A 23,533-nucleotide genomic window follows, 5' to 3' on the forward strand; every position below is an offset into this window, starting at 1 on the left:
GAACATATGTTTATAAAAAAATACTGTACCCAAAAAGTTATTTATTATTGTTATTTATTATATTTATTAATGTCGATATATTTATTTATATGTTTTATATTTATTACTTTTAATTATGCCACGTTTGTTACCTGAAAAGATTTAAAGTGAATACCAGTTACCAAAACAAAGAGCCATTAGCAAAAGAAAGTACTGTACCTGATGTATAGAAAATTATTTATATTAAGACCTAAGAAATACTATAAGATATAAGCCCAGAAGTTTATGAATCGAAATTATTGTCTAAAAGGAATCATTTATGAGAATTATGAAATGTGTGTAGTTAAGTTGGCAGCCCTGCAAGCGGCGAATTCAAAAATTACTGTGTTGTAAATGGTGTCAGGAGGAGTGCGTTTAGAAGTTTATATTTATGATATTTTTATGTGTGTTGAGGAGGAGAATTTGTTATTGTTTTTGATAAAGGTATAAAGGAGATGCAGCAATATGACTGCGAAATGTGATAGAAGTAGGAGAGTATAATTTATAAATAAAGTATAGTGTATATCAATGTATTTGAAGGGTGGGTTTTCATTAAAAACATTGTGATTCTCAATATTTTGAATTCAAACCCAGGGGCGTGTGTAACATCTTAAATCTGGGTAGATGAAAAGCCCTAACAGAAATAGTAATAGGTCTAAAAATAAAGTAATTGGCTAATATCGCCAAGCAGATAATAATCAAGATAAGATAGCATCAGCTTGTTCTGGCTAAATGGTACAAGAACTTAAAAAGGATTTGAAGAAAGTTTACTACTCATAAATATATTATTTATAAAATATTGAAGATTGAGGTTAGGTAGATGTATTCACAGATCGGTGACCTAGAGATCGATCAAACCGAAGAACGTAGAATCTGACCAAAACCCCTTGGCAGAGCTTTATTGCAATCAGACGGTGTGCAATGTGAAAAACACCCGTCCACGTGGCTAATTATTAGTTAGCATGGAATTAATATTAATATATATAATATTAACTAGCATGCAAAGAGCATAAATAAAAACCAAATAAAATAATTTAATGTATTCAGGAAATAAGAGTTACCAGGCGCATGAATACCTAATAAAATTTGCATGCACCAATAGTAAAACGGCAGTTATAGGCGGCAACTGTAGGCCAATTCAAAAATATTTATATATATTTATATAATTGTAGTAGATTTTGTGTAAAATTTGTGTAATCTATGTTATCAATATGGCTCGAATGCAAAGAAATTATTAATCATATAATCTAAGCAATATCTTGGCATTTTTTGTAAGATCTATTTGAATTTAATGGCGGAGGATTGAGATATTTAAATTTTATGCTAATTGAAAGTCGGAAAGAGGATCTGTAAAACTTGAGAAGGAAGAACCAGCACTCGCCAGCCAGATGCCACCATAAGAGGACCCCAAATATTTTAGAGCGAAGTACCTTATTAATAATTTTGTAAAAATTAAAGTTAAAGTAAATTATTAAATTTCTTAAAAGACTTCGTGATGCTATTGTGAAGCAGAAGTCATTTTCATTTTAATTAATTTATAACCCCTTGGAGGAGACGATTCCGGCTACCATATTCCCGGACCACATGGAGTTGGATCGACATCGGCGGCTTACAAGAAGATTTTCGACACGTGAGTGATTAAAATTTGAATTTAGTGATGGGCGCCCTAGTGCTTCGAATTAATCTGATGATCAAAGCTAGCTCGCCGAAAGGGTATTATAAATTGAGAATTAATAAGAGTAATACTTGCGCAAGTAAAAATTAGTATTAAAGGTATTTAATTGAAAGAAAAATATATAGATCAATATTTTTAGAAATTTCTATTAATCAAAGAAGTACGAAATCTAGGCTATCAAACGTATGCATACAATATTTAATTTTTTGCAATACAATTTGCGATAATTTATCATAGTTCTAATTCACTAGATGAATGGCTCTACCTATTCCGTCAGGTGCCGAATCTTGCACCCTGAGATAAAAATATATATTCGATACAAATAAATCTACTAAATACTAGAGATTTTAATATATAGATATATTTGGATTATTAGTGGCTAATTTATCAAGCTGATCTTAGAGCACATATTTTTGATTGAATTATCCAAGCCGACAAGTATTAGCAAGTACATGTCACAGCTACATGCCAAAGAATGCATATGATTTCAAGATAAAGGCACATGGTAATGATTCGTGCCATAAATCTAGAATATAAAGTTTAGCCTGTGATATTTGCTGATATTTCAAATATTGTTCTATTTTTATATTATATTTTTTATCGCTCTATATATATTTTTTGCCTCGACTGATCTTTGCATTATTTATGTAATATATGTGTAAAATTTTCATGGTGTGCAATTCATTTATATTCCTCATCTCTATAGTATAAGTATCATTTATATATATATATTTATTATTATTGAATTACAAGAGTTATTGGAGAAGCCCATATCTAGGCCTATCAAGATTTTTAAGACTGAATACTATTAGAAAACCACGCCCTAATTATATTAAATCTCATGCTTTACCGACTGATGCCAAGCAGGAGGCTAATCGTTATTTAAATATAAAGAATAACGTGACAATGTCTATGCAAAAATAGAATAGCAGAAAATGAAGATGATGTTGTTACATTTTTGAGAGAATGTTTCGTTTTCAATAATTATCTTAATGATCGATTCAGTCACTAAAAAGACTGTTACACTCACTTTTACGATGATCATCTTCTCCCTGTTCATAATTGTTTCTGATTTCAAGCACATTAAGGCCAGGTTGCACAAAAGCCGGTTAATTTTTAACCGTAAATAACTTTAAGAGAACCGATCAGAGAAGGTGTTTTTGAAAAGACGGCTTCTCTGATTGGTTCTTGTGTTAATCACGGTTAAAATTTAACCGGCTTCTGTGCAACCGGCACATATTGATAGCCTGGAAAAAATTGAGCAGAATGTAGCAGATCAACGAAATAAATCTCTCCATGACATCCAAAAGTTGTCTGCGACTTATTCCACTCATTTTCCTTTCAAAAGAGGATAGATAGATAGCCTGATAGACATAAGTTAGAAGTCAAATCTATTTGATAGCAACCAGCTAGCATGTTCTATGTCAGATCAATTGATCTACTTGTCTGTCGCATTTAGAAGCCGTATTTATAGACACTCAAATCTTTCATTTTATTTAATGTCGCATATTGATATTATAAACTACGTAGTGGTAGAATGTTGTGAATCAAGTTTAATTTAGTTGACTAATTCATTCGATTTTATTTATTCATATTATCGATTATACATTATACAATATCAATGCAAGTCTCAGAAATAACGAATATTTCATCTAAATCGTTTGTCACAAAAATAATTGCAATAATTATTGATAATTTCCCCAAATGATAGAAATGCTACCTAACTCAATGAATGATAATCATCTTAATCAAGGAGAAACAATTAAAAATTGTTTGTTTTATTCCAATTTATATTTTCAGACTGTGATTTGGTGTAGAAATTGAAATGGGCATAACCTATATAATTATAATATATGGACAATTTGAAACTAAATTAGGAAATTGAAGAAGTTTTGGGCAATAGCCTGTTTTTTCTTTTCCGATCGTTGTATTGTTTTTGCTAACCTAATAAATAAAAAAATACATGATCATGACTAAAAACATCATAAATTCAATATCACACTCATAATATTATAGCCTACTGTTATCATGAACGTTATAGTAACTGTATAAACGTTCATAGTAAACTGTGATTTGTAACACTTTTCAAAGTCATTATTATAATTATAAAGACATGGTAATATAGCTTAAGGGGCTTTCAAACACTATTTCTATCAACAATAAACTGAGACTCGTAACACTTAACAAAAGGCAGGCTTAATAGGATACAAAAAGTGGTGTTGATCAATTCTCGCTGAAATAATCGATTGATCAACAATCTACCAATTATTGCAAATTCACAGCAAGACGCGTTATATTGATGAGTGTTGGCTCAGTGAACGGAACATGTGTGAACTCGAAAAAAGAATGATAAATAATGATCACTAGCACGCTCTAGGCCAGATCTTTTTCATCGGCCAGATTCAGAGGAAAAAATGCGCACTGACCTCGCGCAATATATTTGAGGTTCACTCTGCTGGGCTACGACCTATCAGACCAAGACCCTGCTCCATATAGTGTGTCCCCAACCTTCGCAATAATAATAAAACGAGACCGTTTTGGATCTTGGTAGTTTCTGCAATTTCATTTTAGAAACAAAACAAATTTCTTTTGTAAAAAAACAGGAGGTTTGAGAGCATTGTAGAAAACCGGGAGATATGCAATTATTTCTCTATTTTCCTACAGAGTGATGAGATTTATTAGATTGGATTCAGTTAGTGGTTGCTAGCCTATTATGGTGAAAGCGGGCTTGAACGTTTATGAGAACTGTTGAATAAGGAACTGAATCAATGATAACGATAGTATCCAGGAATTTGAATCTGTTAAATTTATTTCGATGTGATTAATGACAACTATAGTGATGAATTATTTCTCTCAACGAACTTATCCAATGTAGGATGTATTAAAAATTGACGACTCTATTCGTCCAAATTGATCATTTTCTGATCATGCAAAATTATTTCTTTAATGTGTGTATATTTCCTATTTTAGTGATATTAATGTGAAATATTTCTTTTATGTTGGGTTTTGAAGCATATACATTTCGAAATCTACTTTGTGATAATAATCAAGGACTACAATACTCACCTATTTCGGACTATTTGTAACCAACTTCATCTAAATTTGGGAGAGGAATAGCACAAGGTTACCTTATTTTTTCTCTCCCTATCATTTTTATGATGTACTTATTCATGAATCAATAAGAATAAAGAATAGGTATTACATCTATGGGGAATGAATTGTAGACTAAATTACCTCTAAAATAATTAAAATGATCACAAAAAATCATATATCTCGGAATGAGCATTTGAAATCAGCAAACCCCAATCTAACGAATAAAATAATATAACTTTCTTATTTTTTGAAAATTATACATAATAATTACAAACAAACTGATTGATTCGTCAAGCATCCTTTTGTGCCTTCAAGTGCTTGATAACAATATGAACTATGTCCAGCCCTGGCCCTATTCATGTTCCAAATCAATGTAGTTAGCAGGAGGGGGTCTCGTTCAATAAAGTAATCGAAGTGGTAATAAATTTAAGAGGAGTGGTGTGAAGAATTTAGGGACCATATCTGAATTCAGATTATTATGCATATTAATCATTAATTAGAGATATTTATTCATTTTAATCATTAAATTCACAATTTTTGGGAATCAAAAAGCATACATATATTTGCTTTAAATGTATGGTGGACGTAAATGAATTGTATCCTCAAAAGTAGAAGGTAGGCAAATCAACATACACATGTGCTGTGCGGTTTGCATATTTTATAATTTGAAGGAGCTGTATAGGCAGTATGCAGTACACTGATCTATTTCCGTGTAGTGTGACAATAGCTATCGCTCGATTAATAAGATCTCTAATATTAAAAACTTCTATTAGTTTCTCAATTTCTAAATTGATAGCAAAAAATGAAAATCAGTATCAAATTTTCCCTTCAACTACATAAATTCATCACGTAAGGAATAGTAATAGTAAGGAATTGGGAAGCCGGAGTCGAAGCGTATAGTCTGTTATCATTATACAGTTTATGGATTCTATTCCAATTCCGACTGACATTTTCATATCATTCCTTACCTTATTTTATACGTTAAAGTCGTATTCTTATATGAGCATCATGAACAGAAAAAGAACAATTCTGGATTATTTGTATTAGAAAATGAATGAGACTATTAAGAGAATAATATTATTACTAACAAATATTTCATGATAAGGCTTGATCATGTTACTTACATTATCTGAAGATTTACTTACATACTTACAGCATCTGAAGATTTGAAGAAAAACATGAATAATTATTCTCAGACTAAATAATATCATTAAGATTTAATTTCATCTTTACAATCTACTAAATGCTTACATATTTTGAGGAGACATCAGGATCCATTATTCTAATTGGTTTAGTTCTTTTGGCAATTCCTATATAAATGCCTTTTCTGTGTAAAGCCAAATTAATCAATAAGAATAATTTAATATTATTATCCTTTCACTAATTAGAAGCCATGAAAAAAACTCTAAAAAAATTATACATAAAAAGCATTACCCTCTCCAAGAGCTGGTGCAACGTGATTGATTAGTAAAAATGATCTCGATAATTCTCAGCATCAAAAAAGCTAATAAAATATTTATAAGATATCAATTGAATTCGAGTACATAATGCGATAAATTGGCCTTCTGATGAGTATTTGAAGTGTTGCAAGAGTACTATGTTTAAAATTAGTGAAGTACTTATTTGGAAGAAATTGTCGAATTCTTGTGCCAAAACCTTATTTGAAAAAGTTGATTTACTTCATAGCGTCAATTGAAAATACATTACATCATTCATTAACTGCTATACAATACTTTCAATTTTGACAAACAGAAAAGTTATATAAAAGTATTGTATTGCAATACAATACTGAAATACAAAATTTTTTCAATAATACTGTAATATGTATTTTGCCATGCTATCCTAATTTTCCCTATTATGTAGATATATAGTGTCTTCTAATAAATTTGAGTCATGAGTTTTCAAGTATTATAATAGATTAGGGAACTCCATCACTATGACATGAATTGACAAATAGTCAGAATATTGAATAATAGCATACGCATGTATCATATCATATTATAAATATAAGTATTACTAGTAGTTCAGAGAACAGTAGAATTCGCTACACTCACTAAAATCACTATTGACACACGCCCGCCTATTCAAACACAAACACATATACAAATTGGATTTAGAGTATGATGATATAAATGCAATAGGATCGGTGGAGGACGCTGAGAAATAAAAGCACTTTACATTTTTGAGCTAGGATGCACGGTTAAAGAGATAAAAAATCTGAAACTTGAAATGTTGATCTTGGGGGGGGGGGATGATTGAAAAAATTCAAAATTTTCAACATGATGTTGTAATGTATGAAATAAGACCGCCTTGGAGCGCTGGAAAATAAAAGTTTCTTACACTTTTGAGGTAGGATGCATGGCTAAAGAAATCTGAAACTTGAAATTTGGGACTTTTGGATGGGGGGGGGAATTATCGAATTATAATTTTTCAAAATTTTGTACATGTCATATATGAAAAAAGACCACCTTGGAGCGCTGAAGAATAAAGATCCTTTACACTTTTGAGCTCGGAAGCACGGTTGAAAAGATAAAAAATCTGAAACTTGGATGGGACATGTAAAAAAAAATCGAATTCCAAAAATTAGAAAATTTTCAACATGTGATACATGAAATAATACCGCTTTGAAGAGCTGAGAAGAATGAGCCCAATTTGAACCTGATCTGATAAAGTATTGAAAAGTTAGGTTGATTTTTAGGGTAAAATTTCCGAATAAAGTGCCGCCATCTTGAAACGGGGATGAATTAAACGGGGAGGCGTTTCTGCGCCTTGTTTCACAGTACTTGTATACCAAATTTTATCCAAATCGGACCATAACTGCGGTACAAAAAAACAAACAAACAAACAAACGCCGATTGACTTGAAACATAGAATTCGCTTCGCTCATTCAATTATTAAAGTATAGAGTATAAAGTATGAAGTATTTGAATTTGTTCAATAAAAACGACTTGGTGTTGTCAAAAGCACAAATCAATTAACAATTTGAAATATTGGTTTCGGTTATTACACCAATATCAATATCTAGTAGAATGAAATCTTAAACATTGAGCAATGGAATAATTTACTATTCTATATAATGAGCAATACTATTAATATAGCTATTGAACAATGTAGGTTGAGCTCGACTGTCATTGGCCGAGACTAGACACGCCCAAATATTAACGAAACATGACCATATTTGGCATTCTTGGGCGTGTCTAGTCTCGACCAATGACAGTCGAACTTAACCTTCATTGGCCAACAGCTGATGGTCAATAGTTGGGCTTCACCCAACACCCATACTATAATATATTCTGTTTACTGAAGAGTTATTATGTGGAACCAACCGAAACTAGTATCTCAATTTTTTAAAAGAAATTAGTGGTCTTGTCGTTTTCATTCAATATGGATATCTACCACAGCATCATATTATCAACAACACGGGAAGTTAGAATACTTTACTGATTGGTAGAATACATGTTTGATTTTATATAATGATATGATTTTCTTATGATTTGCATTTTGACATGACGTGATGAATATGATTGAAATAGAGCAAAATAAGTATAGATTTCATTTGGCAGTTTTGCAAAAAGTCCTAAGATTTGTTTATTTGGACATTTTCGGGCAGATCGATACGATAATATTTCGCTGAAATTCAGTTTGGCACTATCCCAAATTATTATATTTTGAAGCTCTGGAATTCGGCAATCTTGAGATATTTCCACTCGAAGAACAGTACATTGTTGTGTTCTGTTTAAATGAGTATCTTCCAAACAACTGATCACATACAGTAAAAGCCGAAACTTCAAATTCGAAATAAAAGAATAATCAGTACCAATATTGTTGTTAGATGTTTGCTCTAGTATTTGATGTTCCAATCGAAAAGAATTTTCATAGAATGTCTACTGTTCACTTGCACTTATCATTCACTATGTGGATAATGAATAGTAAGTTAATGGTGATTGAGAAATTTGAAGTAAGTCTTTCATGGATGATGCAATTAACAGGTTGCTGATGCTATTCAAAAACAATCATCTACTAGGATTTGTTACATCTTACCTATAGATTCAGATAAGCTAATGGTTAACCCAATTATTACTTCTCAGCACGCTCCAACTGAAAATCCTACCATTAATTGTATCGAGAAACTTTAAAGCTAAACTTTCAACTCATGAGACCTAGTGTTCAGTAGGATCTGGTAAAATCTTGGTAAAGTAGGTTATAGAATTATCTTTGAATCATGCAGTACACTATGGTCAATCGTATCCTCTCTTGACAATTATTTCATAATAATTTCCTCTTGACCAAAAACTGTTATTTAATCGAAATAGTTTCTCCCGTAAATGATAAATGAGCGGCTTATTGGAGAGGAAAATAGGAACGGCGTGCTGCTGGCTGCCAGTGACTTTCATCACTTCACCTTCTACCAGTTTCTATTTACAAAGCATCAGTCTAAATTGAAATTGATGGCACATTGAGTAAGGTAATGGGAAACACTGGCCACCTGTGGCTTGTCTACTTTCATTGTTTTGAAGCCTTTTTATATTTTTGAATTTTTCATCATTGAACTTAGTATTTCTGAATCAGCAACAGTTCTAAATTCCTATATGAACACTTCTACAGAGAGTCCGTTGCTCTCATACCTGAATGCTTTACAAAATAAATAATAATGTTTTATGGCCTTCGAACTACATGATCTATATACTTTTCAAACCCATGAACAGGGAAAACCTGTACAATAAGATTTTATATACTATGCCACAAAACTCGAGGTAAAAGTATACAAAATTTTCCGTAAAAAAACCTATTGTACTTCCTGACCTATCCAATCTCAATTGAACTCTCTCCTTATGTTGTAGTTTCCACATGTTCAAGAGTCTAATTGATTAGTCCAAACACACTGAGAATCCGAAATACATCCAAGAAACAAAGTTAAATTCATTAATGAATGGGGACAGAGCACTAAGGATGATGCATGGTCATTGTCTTCAAAGTTTGATTTCAGAGTGTTTGGTCGATGAAAGCCAGTGAGGTTTAGTCAGTTTACAATCATTGTGCGCTTAGCTTAGAAGATAGTGAGCATGTGGTAGTTGTCTTTTGTGTTTTTCCAATACTATTCGGTAATCGATCAATTATTGTTGAAGTTCATGGCCAAACAAACTTTGAAGGATGTGAAATTATTGCCGTCAGATTTCGTCAGGTGGACTTTTACATAATGTAATTACATTAGTTCTATATCGGTTAGTGTTACTGGTTTGTAATTTACATAATTTTGAAGCTCTATGATAGTCAATTAAAAAAATCCATTAATAAAAATAACGAAATGAGTAAATGATTTTTTTCTTCATTCTACTTGAATACATTCTGAGAGAAATCCAATTCAAACACATTTTGAAAATAATTTTTTTTTTTTTATAAATCATTCTTCACATTCGAAAAATCTATCATCAAACTTCAATTCGTAAAATCCATTCATTTGTATACTACAGGAGGTGCTTGATAAATTATTGAACTTATAACAAGGCCTATAGAGTAATCAATGGGCTCTTCGAAATAAGAGAGATACATAATTGTGAAGCCCACTTCTTCCAACCGGGATGAAAGAAATAGGTTGTGAAAACCAGAGAGAAATATATGGTACTTGAATATTAGTTTGTGTCTGCTTGAACATTTGCAAAGTTTACACAGCATCATCTATGTTATTATCGCAAGATACTGCAATTTTATACTGCATAGCATAGTCATGTTGTAAGAAGAGGTTTGATCTGATGGTGGGGTGATAATGGTAACCCACAAGCCCACATATACACCTACTTGTCCCCTAATTCATAGACTCACTCAATCAAAAGAGGGATGTTTAATCAAGGAAAATTATCACATGGGGTGTATAATTAAATCTTACTTATTAGGAACGTAAACTTCAAAAACAATCGCATTTCTATGCTCAACTGATGAGTTGACCTACGAAGTGTCGATGTAGGTTAAGGTACGATGATAGGCTGAATGCTTCAAACGACAACTATTTTCATTAATTTAACACTATTTCTGGTGAAAATATAATATTTAATGAGCTAATACAGTTGAATGTCGAGAAGATGTAACTGATGAGTTGACCTACGATGTGTCGATGTAGGTTATAGGTATTATAGGAACGATGATAGGCTGAATGCTTCAAACGACAACTATTTTCATTAATTTAACACTATTTCTGGTGAAAATATAATATTTAGTGAGCTAATACAGTTACATGTTGAGAAGACAGTTTGATATTGAATTGATGTAGCCTACGTAAATTTTATGGGCGGCTTTGGATAGAACACTTTCACACCACATTGTTTCTGTCTATAAGCGCGCAACTATTACAACCAGTGATTATCGAGCATTCTACAGAGATGTGAAATTCTCCAACAACTCTCCCTTCCATCATGTTCGATTCAATGCCACTCATTTCATATCACAGGTATACCCGCGACCCGCGACTCACTACAAGTAGTCGTCATAACTCTGAGGCTCTTCACTCCAATCGACCGACACTCCGTGGCCCTTGCAGTCAACAGCTGTTCGCGGTCTCCCAGTTCGCGACCTATCCGAAATAAATTTAAATGCGGCTCGTCAATTCTGGCCGATTTTCTACTCAAACTTTGCTGTTCGTAGGATGTCACAATAACAAGAACCGGTTTAAAAGGACTTGGAACGCTGAGGTTTTGAGCGCCCGCACTAGAACCTCCTAGTTTGTGCCGAAACTTTTAACGAGCACAAGCCGAAAGTTGAAGATTAGTGCAGGTTCGTTTTATTAGTGGTGACTCTCGAACAACACGCTCGTCCAAAATGAGATATCACGAGAATAAGGTAAACGAGATTGAAAAGTTTTCACAAGTTTTACAATGATTTTCATTCTGTTTTTCCTTGTTCAAGTAAAGAAGCAGCTGCAGATAATTAGAATTATAGAATAATAAAATACTTTTGTCGTGATGTAGAACACCAAATAATATCGTTGCATACAATTGAAATTCTCACTGAATAGAGCGTATTCTATCAAATTTGTGAAGGCTCTAATGATTATGAATATTTTCTATACATAAATTGATCTCTATTACATGACATGACAACATTTTTTTCAAATACCTTTCCAACCTCCGACAAGATGAAGAGTAAGCTCTTGTAATATTATAGAAAGTATCTGAATCAACCCAACCTTCTTTACAAAGCTCAAATTTCATGAGATGATCTGGTCATGGAAAGTTCTTGAATAGGATTTCCATAGTTGATCAAATTTTCCATAGATCATGGAAAACTAAGATACCTAAATAGTGTTCCACTTCCAAGCTGCTTCAGTATTTGTAAAACAATGACAGTACCGGTACTGAGTGAAAATAGATTAGTACTGTTCTCTAGAAATATGATAATCCTGACAATGTTGTACCTCAATGATTTTGAAAGTCTAGTATGGTGATAATCCTGGCAATGGTGTATTGTCAGTACTTCTACAATGTACACAGCACGAATTGATAAATCCCTTTTTGTAATGCGAGAAGTCTGACTCCCATGATAAAACGTAGTCTGTAATGTGATGTCATTGTCAAACAGTCTCGGTTATCTTGTCAAGCGTGGCTAAGCTTTTACAAATAATAATATCGATTACACTGAGCTTAAAAATGTAGATAAGCCTTATTTGACGAAACTGCAGCTTCTGAAGAATGGGAGATTCAAATGTCCAGAAAAAGTGAAGACAAACTTTCTTGGTATGGTACTGAAAAAAGCAAAAATTTTACAAGTAGTTACTTCAGTCTGCACTCAGACATTGTTGAGAAGAGAGTATTATCATAAAGAAAAGAATACCTTGATATTCTTTTATAGAATAGAATATATCTAGAAAAGAATACCTTGATATTATACCTGAATATATTGACAATATCAAAGTCTTATTCTTTCAATTATGGAAAAATATCACAACATCTCATACCATACAATCAAATCATACTAGTACTTCTTGATATTTTCTCTAGCCTAGATTCAAAGGAGAGTGTAATTTTAGTGAGTAGCTCTCAGTGGACTTTTCCTACATTATAACTCAATTCTTATCTGTTGGAATAAAACGTCATTATTTCCATTCAAAATCTACAGTACAAAACCATAATTCCATAATTTAATTCAAATATTGAAACAAATTGACAGTTGATTTTCTATTACATGTCTTCTAATAGGCCTACACATGGCCTGCTCATCTTTATATTTCCCTACAAATCATACGAATTGAAATACACGAAGAAATCAATAGTCGTTATATATAGGCGTTTAGACAAATTGGGTGAAATTTGAAGTTCTGGTCTGTTTTTCTGCGATAAGAAAAGTTATTAAAAGGTAGTTAACGAACATATTTCAAAAGAAACGATTTCGCTCAAGGACATGAATTCATCGGCACATCTGAAGTTATCTATTAATTTCTTTCACACTCTTCCAGAGGTAGTTTTACTAGATTCGAAGCTTGCTTCTTCAAGGCAAAATAATACAATATTTGATTTGTCCATGTCTCTCTATTTTTTCAAATCAGTACTCCAACTTTAACTCCAAAAATTCACTAGAAATTTATTTCATGTCTAATGAAGATAACAGATGAAATGAAACTCAATATTGTTGTAAAGTTTCTGTTTTGCAAATAGCGTATTAGGATTGGCTCTCGATTCATTTTACCATAAATCAAAAGCATAGGGTAATTAATGTATGCCTTTGAATCCATGAGACTTGAAAAATTCATATTCATATTATTATTCAATTCATAAATATCAGAACAGTACAACAATGGCTTTCTAATAATCTTCTAGAGCTATACATTTTTATAGTCAAAAGCCCCTAAGCTGGCCTCCCATTGTACTATCATTATGAGCATTATGAGCTGTTTTGTATTCCTTTTTTCTTGACCGAAAAATTGATTTCAATAATTGGTCAGAAGTCCTTGGAATGATGAGATATGAGAGAGAGGGAGAGTGATGAGCCCTCTGTCGATCAACTGATTCCATGAATCGAGGAAATCTTCCAGACGCAAGCCTAATCTTTCTAGCCGCATGCATCAAGGAAAAAAGGACTTTTGTCAGGAAAAATTGCGAAATGAGTTCACTGTTCCAACAATGAATTGATCATACCTTATTTTAAGAACTATGGGAGCTATCTTGAGCTACAGTAAAATCATTAATAATTCAGTTGAAATTTATTTTATTGTATAGAATTACTTTTTTCAAATACAAACAACAAAAAATATACACTTGCACAATTCCGTTCCTACAATTCTAAAATACTGTAATTCCTGAAGAAAATGTAAAGTAGGTAACATCGCTATATATGAGATTGATCAATTTTTATTTCAAAAAAACAAATAATGACGCCTCTTTTTCTCCATTGATGTTAAATGTGATACTTCATGTAGAAGCCATCTCCAATAGGCTAACTTACTTCTATCCTATTTGAAAAAAAAACCGTTTGCTAAGAATTTGCGAAGAGGGAAGCTTCCCATCCTGTGCAAAGTTTTGCTGAGTCGTGGAATGAGTAGCCTACATCTATGTGATTCTGACGCAGCATCTGTGATGCAAGGACCATGCCTATCACGACTTCATAGACCTATGTTAAAGAATCTTCAAAGTTTATGATACGAGTAGATCTTTCTGATCATGACTTTCATTTTTCCGATAGGCAATCTACTTCTATAAAATCATTACTTTCAATAGAAGATCTATAAATACGGACGGAGTTCTTCAGTAAATAAAAATGAGAAGTATTATCATGGAGAAAAGAATACTACATTATTCTTTTGTCTCTGGTATTATATACATACCCAGTATGTATTACAAATATATTTAGCTGGAGAAGAATAATACGTGGGATAAATGACCTTAAGAAGCGCGATCTAAGATTCACCCAGTCAATTATAGGATGGCAATTCCTTGACCTAGCGCAATCAATGTCATCAAGATAATAATTTGAAAAAATTTTCATAACTTTGCAACCTTATCTATTATAATATTAATTCTGATCACACAGGGAAAATTATACAAGTTTTGAACAACCGCAATAATTATTTGATTGCACAAATCAGTGAAATTAATTATAGTGCAATTGCAGGTGTAGTCAGTCATACAATGATGAGAAAAAAATCGTTGAAAAAACAAAGCGCAGTAGTACTTTTCTCTGCTCTTGAATTTCAAAAAGTTGAAACACACGTTCCCTTATCAATTACATAACTTGACAATGTGACACTTATTGAAGTTCTAGACAAATTATGAGTACTGTACTTGAAATTTTTACAAAGAATTACGCACGACATGAGATAAACAATAGAGTACTTTTGAGGGGGGAGGTGACAAAGCCAGAAAGCAACTCACAATTATTCCTGCAATGAGTTGACTACATTGATAAGTGCTTTAAACCGTTCATTAATATTGGACAAAAGTACACGAACAATTCTCTGCAATCACTCCAAATATATCTACAATAGTGCAGATGAATATAAATAATAAGCATGTTATAGGATCAACACATGCTTGATAACTTATCTCAATCCCTCAAGCTATCGAAGCGTTTTGGTTATCCATTATTGGAATTATGAACAGAATTTGATTGCTTGACGACAAAATGTTGCAAAAATAATCTATATCATTGAGTGAACCGTATACTCGTTTTATAATGGTGTCATGTATGTGGATTGAAGAACTCAATAATCTTGAATGTATCTTGAGAAGCTTCACATCTATATAAACTATGTTCCATCATGATAATCTTGTTCACATCATAGTCAAATATGTATTACAATTTGGCTCCCCAGTACATTGAAGAAGGTTTCTTCAATTGGTCGAAATTTATTACAAGAATACAATTTCTACATTCCAACCATTTTTCAACAATAGAAGGTTCAAGTTTACTTCCACCAAAATCAGCACAAAACTGAAATACAAATAGTCACGGATTTGGATATATTAGGTCTACTTATCAGGCAATAAAAATCATGAACCAACGAGAAATAGCAAATTAAATCTAATCAAATTTATTCACTCGAATCAATACAAAATATCATTTTGAAATGCCGTGGAGTTCCTTGAACGTGATCTTCAATACGGGTAGTATTTGCATAACATCGTAACATCATCTTGCAGCATATCGGAAATTAATTTTCAGTAACTTCTTTGAGTAAACAGAGTAACTATCAAACGGAAGTTAGTGTCAGTTCGTCTCAGTAACACAGATGTAAACAATGTCCACAAAGACGTGATTTAAATGAGTAGGCCTACTCAACAACTCTTTTCTATTAGCTATTTTCTCATCTAGAGGAACAATGACCTTCTATAATTCAGTTACACGATGTGAATGAAAAGAATAGTATCGTAGTACTCCGTCCTTCATTCAGAAGAATTTGTGACGGACATCAACAAGCTATAGATCAATATCCGTGGTCAGATTAGATATTTTTCTTCCTCAGTACAAACATATTTTTTGACCTTTGAAGGTTGCTCACGCTGACTACTCAATCCAGAATAAGTTGGGCAAATATGAAAGTATCACTTCAATGCATACTAAACAACTATGAGCTTGCCTGCCGGAAAGAATGGATTTAATGGATTTAGATGGGCCCACATACCATCCATTGTGGATTGTGCCAGTTCGTTTTCAAAGGATTCTAATAGTTTGATCGAGGACCGTGAAACTGTAGTTCCTGTTGTGATGCGATGAATTTTAACGATTTCGGCTACTGAATGGGTTTTATTTTTGCATGAGGATTTTCCAATCTATGAAATAACAAGAGATAATTTCTATCTCACGTGACATCGTGACAAAACCCATTCAGAAATTGCGAATAGATCTAGACTCCATAATGTGAAGAGAATAATATTTCAGATAAAAATCTATTAAGATAGTTTATGATATAATAGTTGATGGACCAGGAAGTTTTTGAAGTCAATACTCATGCCACAGATAGAAAATTATGGGTGACGTCAGATTCGTGACACATATTCTAGTGGCCTCATTCATTCTAATGACGATAGAGGATGACATAATTAAATTGAATTGCAATAGATGAAAATAGTATTTAACTAGGAACAGTAACCATCGGAATTAAATATATCTTTTTACGTATCCTCCAAATTATCATTCATTTTCATTCCCTATTGAAAACTTTCCTTCATTGAATAATTGGTTTCTCATGAATAAAGCATGAAATACCTAGCAAGTCCATTTAGAAGTAATATTTCCTTGTATTAAATCTGTTGTTTGCATTTTGTTGCAGGGTCGAAATGGACATCCGATGATCTCCGAGTATGACCAAAAGAAAGGATCAAGTCGGACAGAACTTGCTGATCTTGTTATAGTCAAGTAAGTTGATTAGAAATATTATTATTCTCCTCAAAAACACACATCGACACACCAAGTAATTATACTTATCGATATATTCACGAAGGTTATTTGGAATTGTGTCGTTTCATAAGGGTAACTTGATGTTTTCAATACTTCAACCTGATCAATGAGTCTGATTCTTAAATAGGCCTATAATTATCTTTGTTACCCCCTTTTAACCATCACTTTTCAAGCCTCTCTTCATGATAAATAGTAGGGGGTTGATAAGTTTTCTTGAAATTACTATTTACTATCATGTATCCTACTTGAATGAGATTTTCTCATAGAAACATGTATGATTCTTGTTTCTCAAATTCTCAATTAGGCTGGGGACAGGGTGAACATAAAATGCATGAAATTTGCAGTATAACAACTCATAACTAATTCTTAGACTACCACAATACCTCAGAAAACGGGAATGACTCTACCTTAAAAACTGTGAGAATACACTACTTTTTCCTGTTCAAGGAGTAAATTTATTTGATGAGCTGTGAAATGTTTACAAAGCAGTAATTAGAGGCAAATATTCGGGTTGAACGGTTGTGTACATTGACAAATCATAGCAATTAGTATCAATTTAGAACAATGTGTTTTAGAAACTCCGCAGTCCAGTAGAGATCATTTGTCATTCTGCCCTTGCTCCGACTTTAATTGAGCATTTAACTTATTCGTTCATAATTATGACTGTCGTAACAGTCAAATTATTCCTCCTGAATTGTACATATCCATTAGATTCTGTCACCTGTAAAATAAATTGAGGTAAAATTGTAATTACGCAATTCATCCATCCGAGATACCGTAGCAAATTTATTCAAAAACTCATCGATTTGAAGTTTTCGATTTACAATTTACTGAGAATCGTATTGGGATTGACATTGAATGAAACATTATAGACAAATTAGTCTTACACCCGACAGGAATTAAAATTACAACGCTGAAACGCAAAAGGTGGTTATTCTATTTGAAGCAGTTTCGCGAATCTTCAATATTTTGCTAATGAGTATCCGACTTTCGACCGAAATGAGTATTTCAGTTATGACTACTGAGAAAGCTATTCTTTTAGGGTGCGTACATACATATGCGCCTCGAGCACGCGCATTTCATTTTCCATTAGCTGTTGCTATTTTAATTGTATCTGTATTTTTACAGAAACAGAACTTACCACAGTTCTGTGAAGAAAAGTGGAATGAGTGTGTTCATGGCGCAAAGGTTTGCACGCACCTTCAGATGTATTATTCCATTTCTTTGACACCCTGGATAGGATAAAGAATCCATAAAACTCATCATTATTCAACATTCATTGCTCCAAGTGGAACGTCTTCATGAATTCTTCGATTTGCTATATGTCTACTACATTTGATAATTTTATTCTTCAAGCTTTCGTCCGCATAATGTATACTATAGACCAAATTCATGCCATATTTTACTATATAGCAGGTGAACCCATGCTATACTTTTCTATTATAGTTACCTATTGAATATAGGGCTAGATGGATGAAATAAATAGTGGGCAAAATCAATCTCAATGCAGTACAAGGAAAACTGGTTGATGTGTTCACTACTCGAGACGCCAAGGCGGTGACTGCATATTAAAAGCGTTGATAACCATAATTATTATCAATCTCTCCAATGAATGCAATCGAAGCATCAGAAACACAGCACTGGGATGTAGAATGTTCTATTATTGGATTGCATAAATTAAATGACCACCGTTAGCAAGTTATATAGTGCAGTACTCATACAGAATAAGGAGAAATAATACGCACGATAATATTGAAAATTTAATATCAAATTGAATTGATATCAATTAAATTGAAAATTCTATGAATCAGAGTAAACTTTCTGATGGATAGTTTAGATAGTTTCATCATTGTGCAAGAAGTGAGAGGAATAATTATCCATTTCTGGTGAAACGTGAAGAGCGCGATAATCGAAAAAAATACTCTTGCCACAATATTTCAATAGCATTAATGATTGGATGGGAAGCACCGACGTTATTCATAAGGAGTGCTCACTCTTCAATAGTTCAACATGAGAAAAACTATCACAGATAAACTGGTCTACATTATAAATATATAAAAATGGAATAACTTTTCCACATAGTTTCTCTTCTATTCTCAAATGTTTATCTATGATATGAGTTTATAAATTAATTAAAATCATAAAAAATCGCTTTGTGGAGAGATCTTCCAGATAGAGGATTTCCACCCAAAATTAAAACAAATCTCAATGTCTCTCTTTCAAATCTACTTATTGATTTCAATACAATGTGAAATATATGAATAAAAGAGTACAATTATTATAACTATACGTGGATTGATAATTAAGGTAAATTTCATGGTTCAAGATGAATAAAAAATGTCATATTTTCATAGGTACAAATGTGAATCGAATGGTGTACCGATGAAACTGACCAATGGATCGACACTACCGCTCGTTCCTGGCTCCAGTAAGGAGGCCGAAGAGGGAGAAGGATACAATCCTTTCGCACACCGAGTCCTCGAACATCCAACCACGTAAGTAATTTTTTATCAATAAATAAAAATCAAATCTAAGTACGGTACCCTTTTTTCTAAAAATTGATTACTTAAGACCTGTTCCGACATTAATGTCATTATCAAGTGAATGATAATTATAGTAATCTTTTTCATTTACAAGTTCACGAACGATCAGAGTAGAACTCCAATCATCCGAATATTTCGATTAAACGAATGTGGTCTGGTCCTAATAATTGATTCGGATGATTGGAGTTCTATAATGTATTTCATTGAAGATAAAATTAGTTTTGATTTTCTATTATTCTGGCATAGTATTCTAGAACAATCAACTTGTTCATTGTATAGAGTAGAAATAAAATAGTTTTTATAATTTTTCAGAGACTTGGAAACTCTGATCCACCTGTTGAAGGGAAGCTTGGGAACAGGTATCCTGGCTATGCCACTTGCCTTCGCCAACGCTGGTCTCCTGTTTGGCTTGATTGCCACTTTCCTCATAGGATTCTTATGTACCTACTGCATTCACGTTCTAGTAAGTATTCGCATCAATAAACTCTATTTTTCCTCGTGTAAATGAACAGCCATTGTTTGGATTTCTCATGATTACAGATTTACAGTAGGCTATACAGTATAATATTACAGTTAAGAACTGAAGTAGAAGTAAGTACGGCCAACAAACAAACACTACCAAGTATAGGCCTACTGGTGTAATAACGAACGAATTCACCTCATAATGTTACTAATGTCACAATATAGTAATATTGGTTTTCTCCAGATTTTATTATGAACCACCAATTTAAACAGTAAATGAGTGCCTTTAACACTGAAACAAAAACCAAGCTTTTGTTGACTTAGAATATAAGAATTGTTTTATTGTTAATAAAATATAATGTTTCATGTTAGATGGAAAATGGGAGTAGTTAGTAGGGATGGTAACATGACTTTAATTGTTTTTTATTGATTTCAGGTGAATTGCGCTCACATACTTTTAAAGCGAATGAAAATTCCTTCATTGGGATTCGCTGATGTAGCTGAGGTTGCTTTTCTAGCTGGTCCTCAGAGCACAAGAAAGTTTGCAGGATTTGCAAGGTAATCTTTTAGTTTCTTTCATCAGAAGTTTCTTTCAGTTTCAACCTCGACATCAAAATTTAATATATTTACAGTATTTTATTAACCTGACAACGATCTCATGACCAGATTTTTCATTGACTACCGGTACATATGTATTTGTGTGCGTCTATATATGCCATACGCTAATAATAATAGTTTCTTTCAACCTTGGCCCGTTTTATGTAAAACTGTATTGAAATCCTTCTATTGCGATCCAGGAAGATTTGATAGTACAATAATATTAAAACAGTCGAAAGCAATGATCCTTTTTCTACTAGGAATTCTTGTAGCCTGAATATGCTACAGGAATATTTTTAACTTGAGGGGAGTTTAAAATATTTCCTATTTCCTGAAGATTATTTTTGCTAATTTGATGAAAAAGGAAACATTTGTCATTAGAGTTTGAGAATAGATGAACTAAAAAGATAAGGACGAATATTATGTAACAATGTGTTCAAAGTTGCGATCTCGATCTTCAAGTTAATGATATTATGAGAAATTATTCTCATATTGCAATAACTTTTATAGCTCTTTCATTGGATAAAACAAATTACTATACAGTGATCAATCAATGAAAAAATGATGGGATGACTGAGTAAATATTCACTGAAATTTAGAGATTTCAGATGAAATTAAAAGATTCGCAAATCACTCACAATCGTATTTGAAACGCACTTTCAAATAATAATATACTGTCCATTTTAAATATTTTACAATGGAAATGAGAAAATAGAGAATTATAATTATTCAAACTCATCATTAATTATGCATTTATTTTTATTCTGCTGTGATATTAATTGTCCAACACTATTGCTAAATTTCAAATTGAATTCAAAATTTCAATTTATTTTTTTCAGGGGGATGATTAATAGTTTTCTAGTCTTGGATCTTCTTGGGTGCTGTTGTGTATATATTGTTTTTGTGGCTGAAAATCTCAAGCAGGTGAGTCGCCATTTGCTGCTATTTTACATTTTTGCAATAACTATAATATATGCTACAGTCATGTTAATGTTAGAAGCGAGCGACAGTCATCCAAGGAATTATATCTGGTCATACAAACTCGTGTCGCTTGTAACATTTTTGGAGAAGAAATCTGAAAATCTACAAAAAAGGCTTTTGCTATGAACAAAATCAACATAATTTTCTTCTGAGCTCGATTAGGATATATTTCATTTATGATTTTTATGTCGATCAGAAACTTCAATGTCGCCAGCTTTACTTCAAAAAAGTTGTTATATAAAAATTTTGTGAAATTGAAAACCTGAAAGACATAACGCTGTCTCAGTCGTTTCAATGTTATCTAAATTTGGGAGAGGAATAGTTCAAGGCATCCTTAGTTTTTCTCTCCCGATCTGTTCTTTCTCATCATTTTTTGAAAAATAAAGTAGAAAAGAGTCATATGAATGACAAAAATCTGTCTCAATGCAACAAAACTTGCAATGAGTTCTACACCCTGTACGGGCAAGCCAATATAGATAGAAGCATACTATAAGATTACTATATACAAGCATACTATATTATACATTTGAGTTAGATTGAAAGCTAAATAAATTTCCCCAATCATAAACTGTGATAAAAATTGATATACGAACTTTGAAATATCGTCATCTTTGAAATATCGTCAACTCATCAATCCATACTTATTGAATGCAAGCTTTAAAAAACTCAATAGTCTGAAAATTAATGTTCATTTCTGATCAACAGGTTGTGGATACCAAAGCTGGAGTTGACTGGGACCTGAGATTCTACATGATCTTAATCTTGCCGTTCTTACTTCTGGTGAACCTCGTGAGAAACCTGAAATACTTGGCGCCATTCTCAATGGTAGCGAACATTTTCATCGGCGTTGGAATGGGCATCACGTTCTACTACATCTTCGACGATCTGCCGCCTGTCAGCTCGCAGCCACAATTCTCAAGCTGGCACCAACTGCCACTCTTCTTCGGAACAGCTATCTTTGCCCTAGAAGGAATCGGGGTGGTGAGTGTAACTAATTTACATTTAAATTATGAAATTCATTCGTGGAGGTAACAGGTTTCCCCTTATGTGTATCTTTCACAAATACAGCAATACCAATAATTGGTATAACTAATTTTCATTACAATAATTATTGAATTTATCTATTTATGAAGCCAACAGGTCACCCCTTATGTGTCTCCTTCACAAATACGGCAATAAAAATATTACAAATTTAGTACTATGAAAATACAATACAATACAAAAGAAAATACAATACCGGTAAGCAAAAAAAAAATACAGCAATGTTGAATGAACAAAGAAAATTTATAGAACCAAATACAGAAAAAATCTTTTTATACATTTATGAATAAAGAATTGTCGTTTAAATTTAAGCATTTATTAGCCTCCCTTGCATGAGAATAAAGAAATAAAATAAAAAATAAAATCTTTTTATACATCTATGAATGGAGAATTATTGTCGTTCAAATTTAAGCATTTATTAGCCTCCCTTGCATGAGAACAAAAACATAAAATAAAATCTTTTTTTACATTTATGAATGGAGAATTGTCGTTCAAATTTAAGCATTTATTAGCCTCCCTTGCAAGAGAGATAAGATCTTGCATGATAATGTGCTAGATCTCATTTTGATCATAATTTTTCCAAGTGTTTCAAAATTACAAGCAGATGATCCAACATGTTAGTATATTTCATTTAATTTCAACGGCGTGTAATATTCCATTTTTATTTTTCACTCAACCTTTACAAATCTCTAAAATACTGTAAATTGATGTGTTCAGTGGAAAGTGAAGGCCAACTTATAAC

General features: G+C 32.4%; 1 protein-coding gene across 1 annotated transcript in view; it reads left to right on the plus strand.

Moving 5' to 3' along the window:
- Window positions 1-23,533, plus strand: part of LOC111053392 (proton-coupled amino acid transporter-like protein pathetic) — a 67,705-nt gene that overhangs the window by 37,369 nt on the left and 6,803 nt on the right. Inside the window, exons 2-7 of the mRNA XM_039431484.1 lie at window positions 17,040-17,125; window positions 19,522-19,662; window positions 20,023-20,173; window positions 20,609-20,730; window positions 21,609-21,693; window positions 22,456-22,731. Of these exons, the coding sequence (XP_039287418.1) occupies window positions 17,040-17,125; window positions 19,522-19,662; window positions 20,023-20,173; window positions 20,609-20,730; window positions 21,609-21,693; window positions 22,456-22,731 (861 nt within the window). The remainder of the gene's footprint in view (window positions 1-17,039; window positions 17,126-19,521; window positions 19,663-20,022; window positions 20,174-20,608; window positions 20,731-21,608; window positions 21,694-22,455; window positions 22,732-23,533) is intronic.

Source organism: Nilaparvata lugens, chromosome 6 (assembly GCF_014356525.2).
Source record: "Nilaparvata lugens isolate BPH chromosome 6, ASM1435652v1, whole genome shotgun sequence".
NCBI classification, from domain to species: Eukaryota; Metazoa; Arthropoda; class Insecta; order Hemiptera; family Delphacidae; genus Nilaparvata; species Nilaparvata lugens.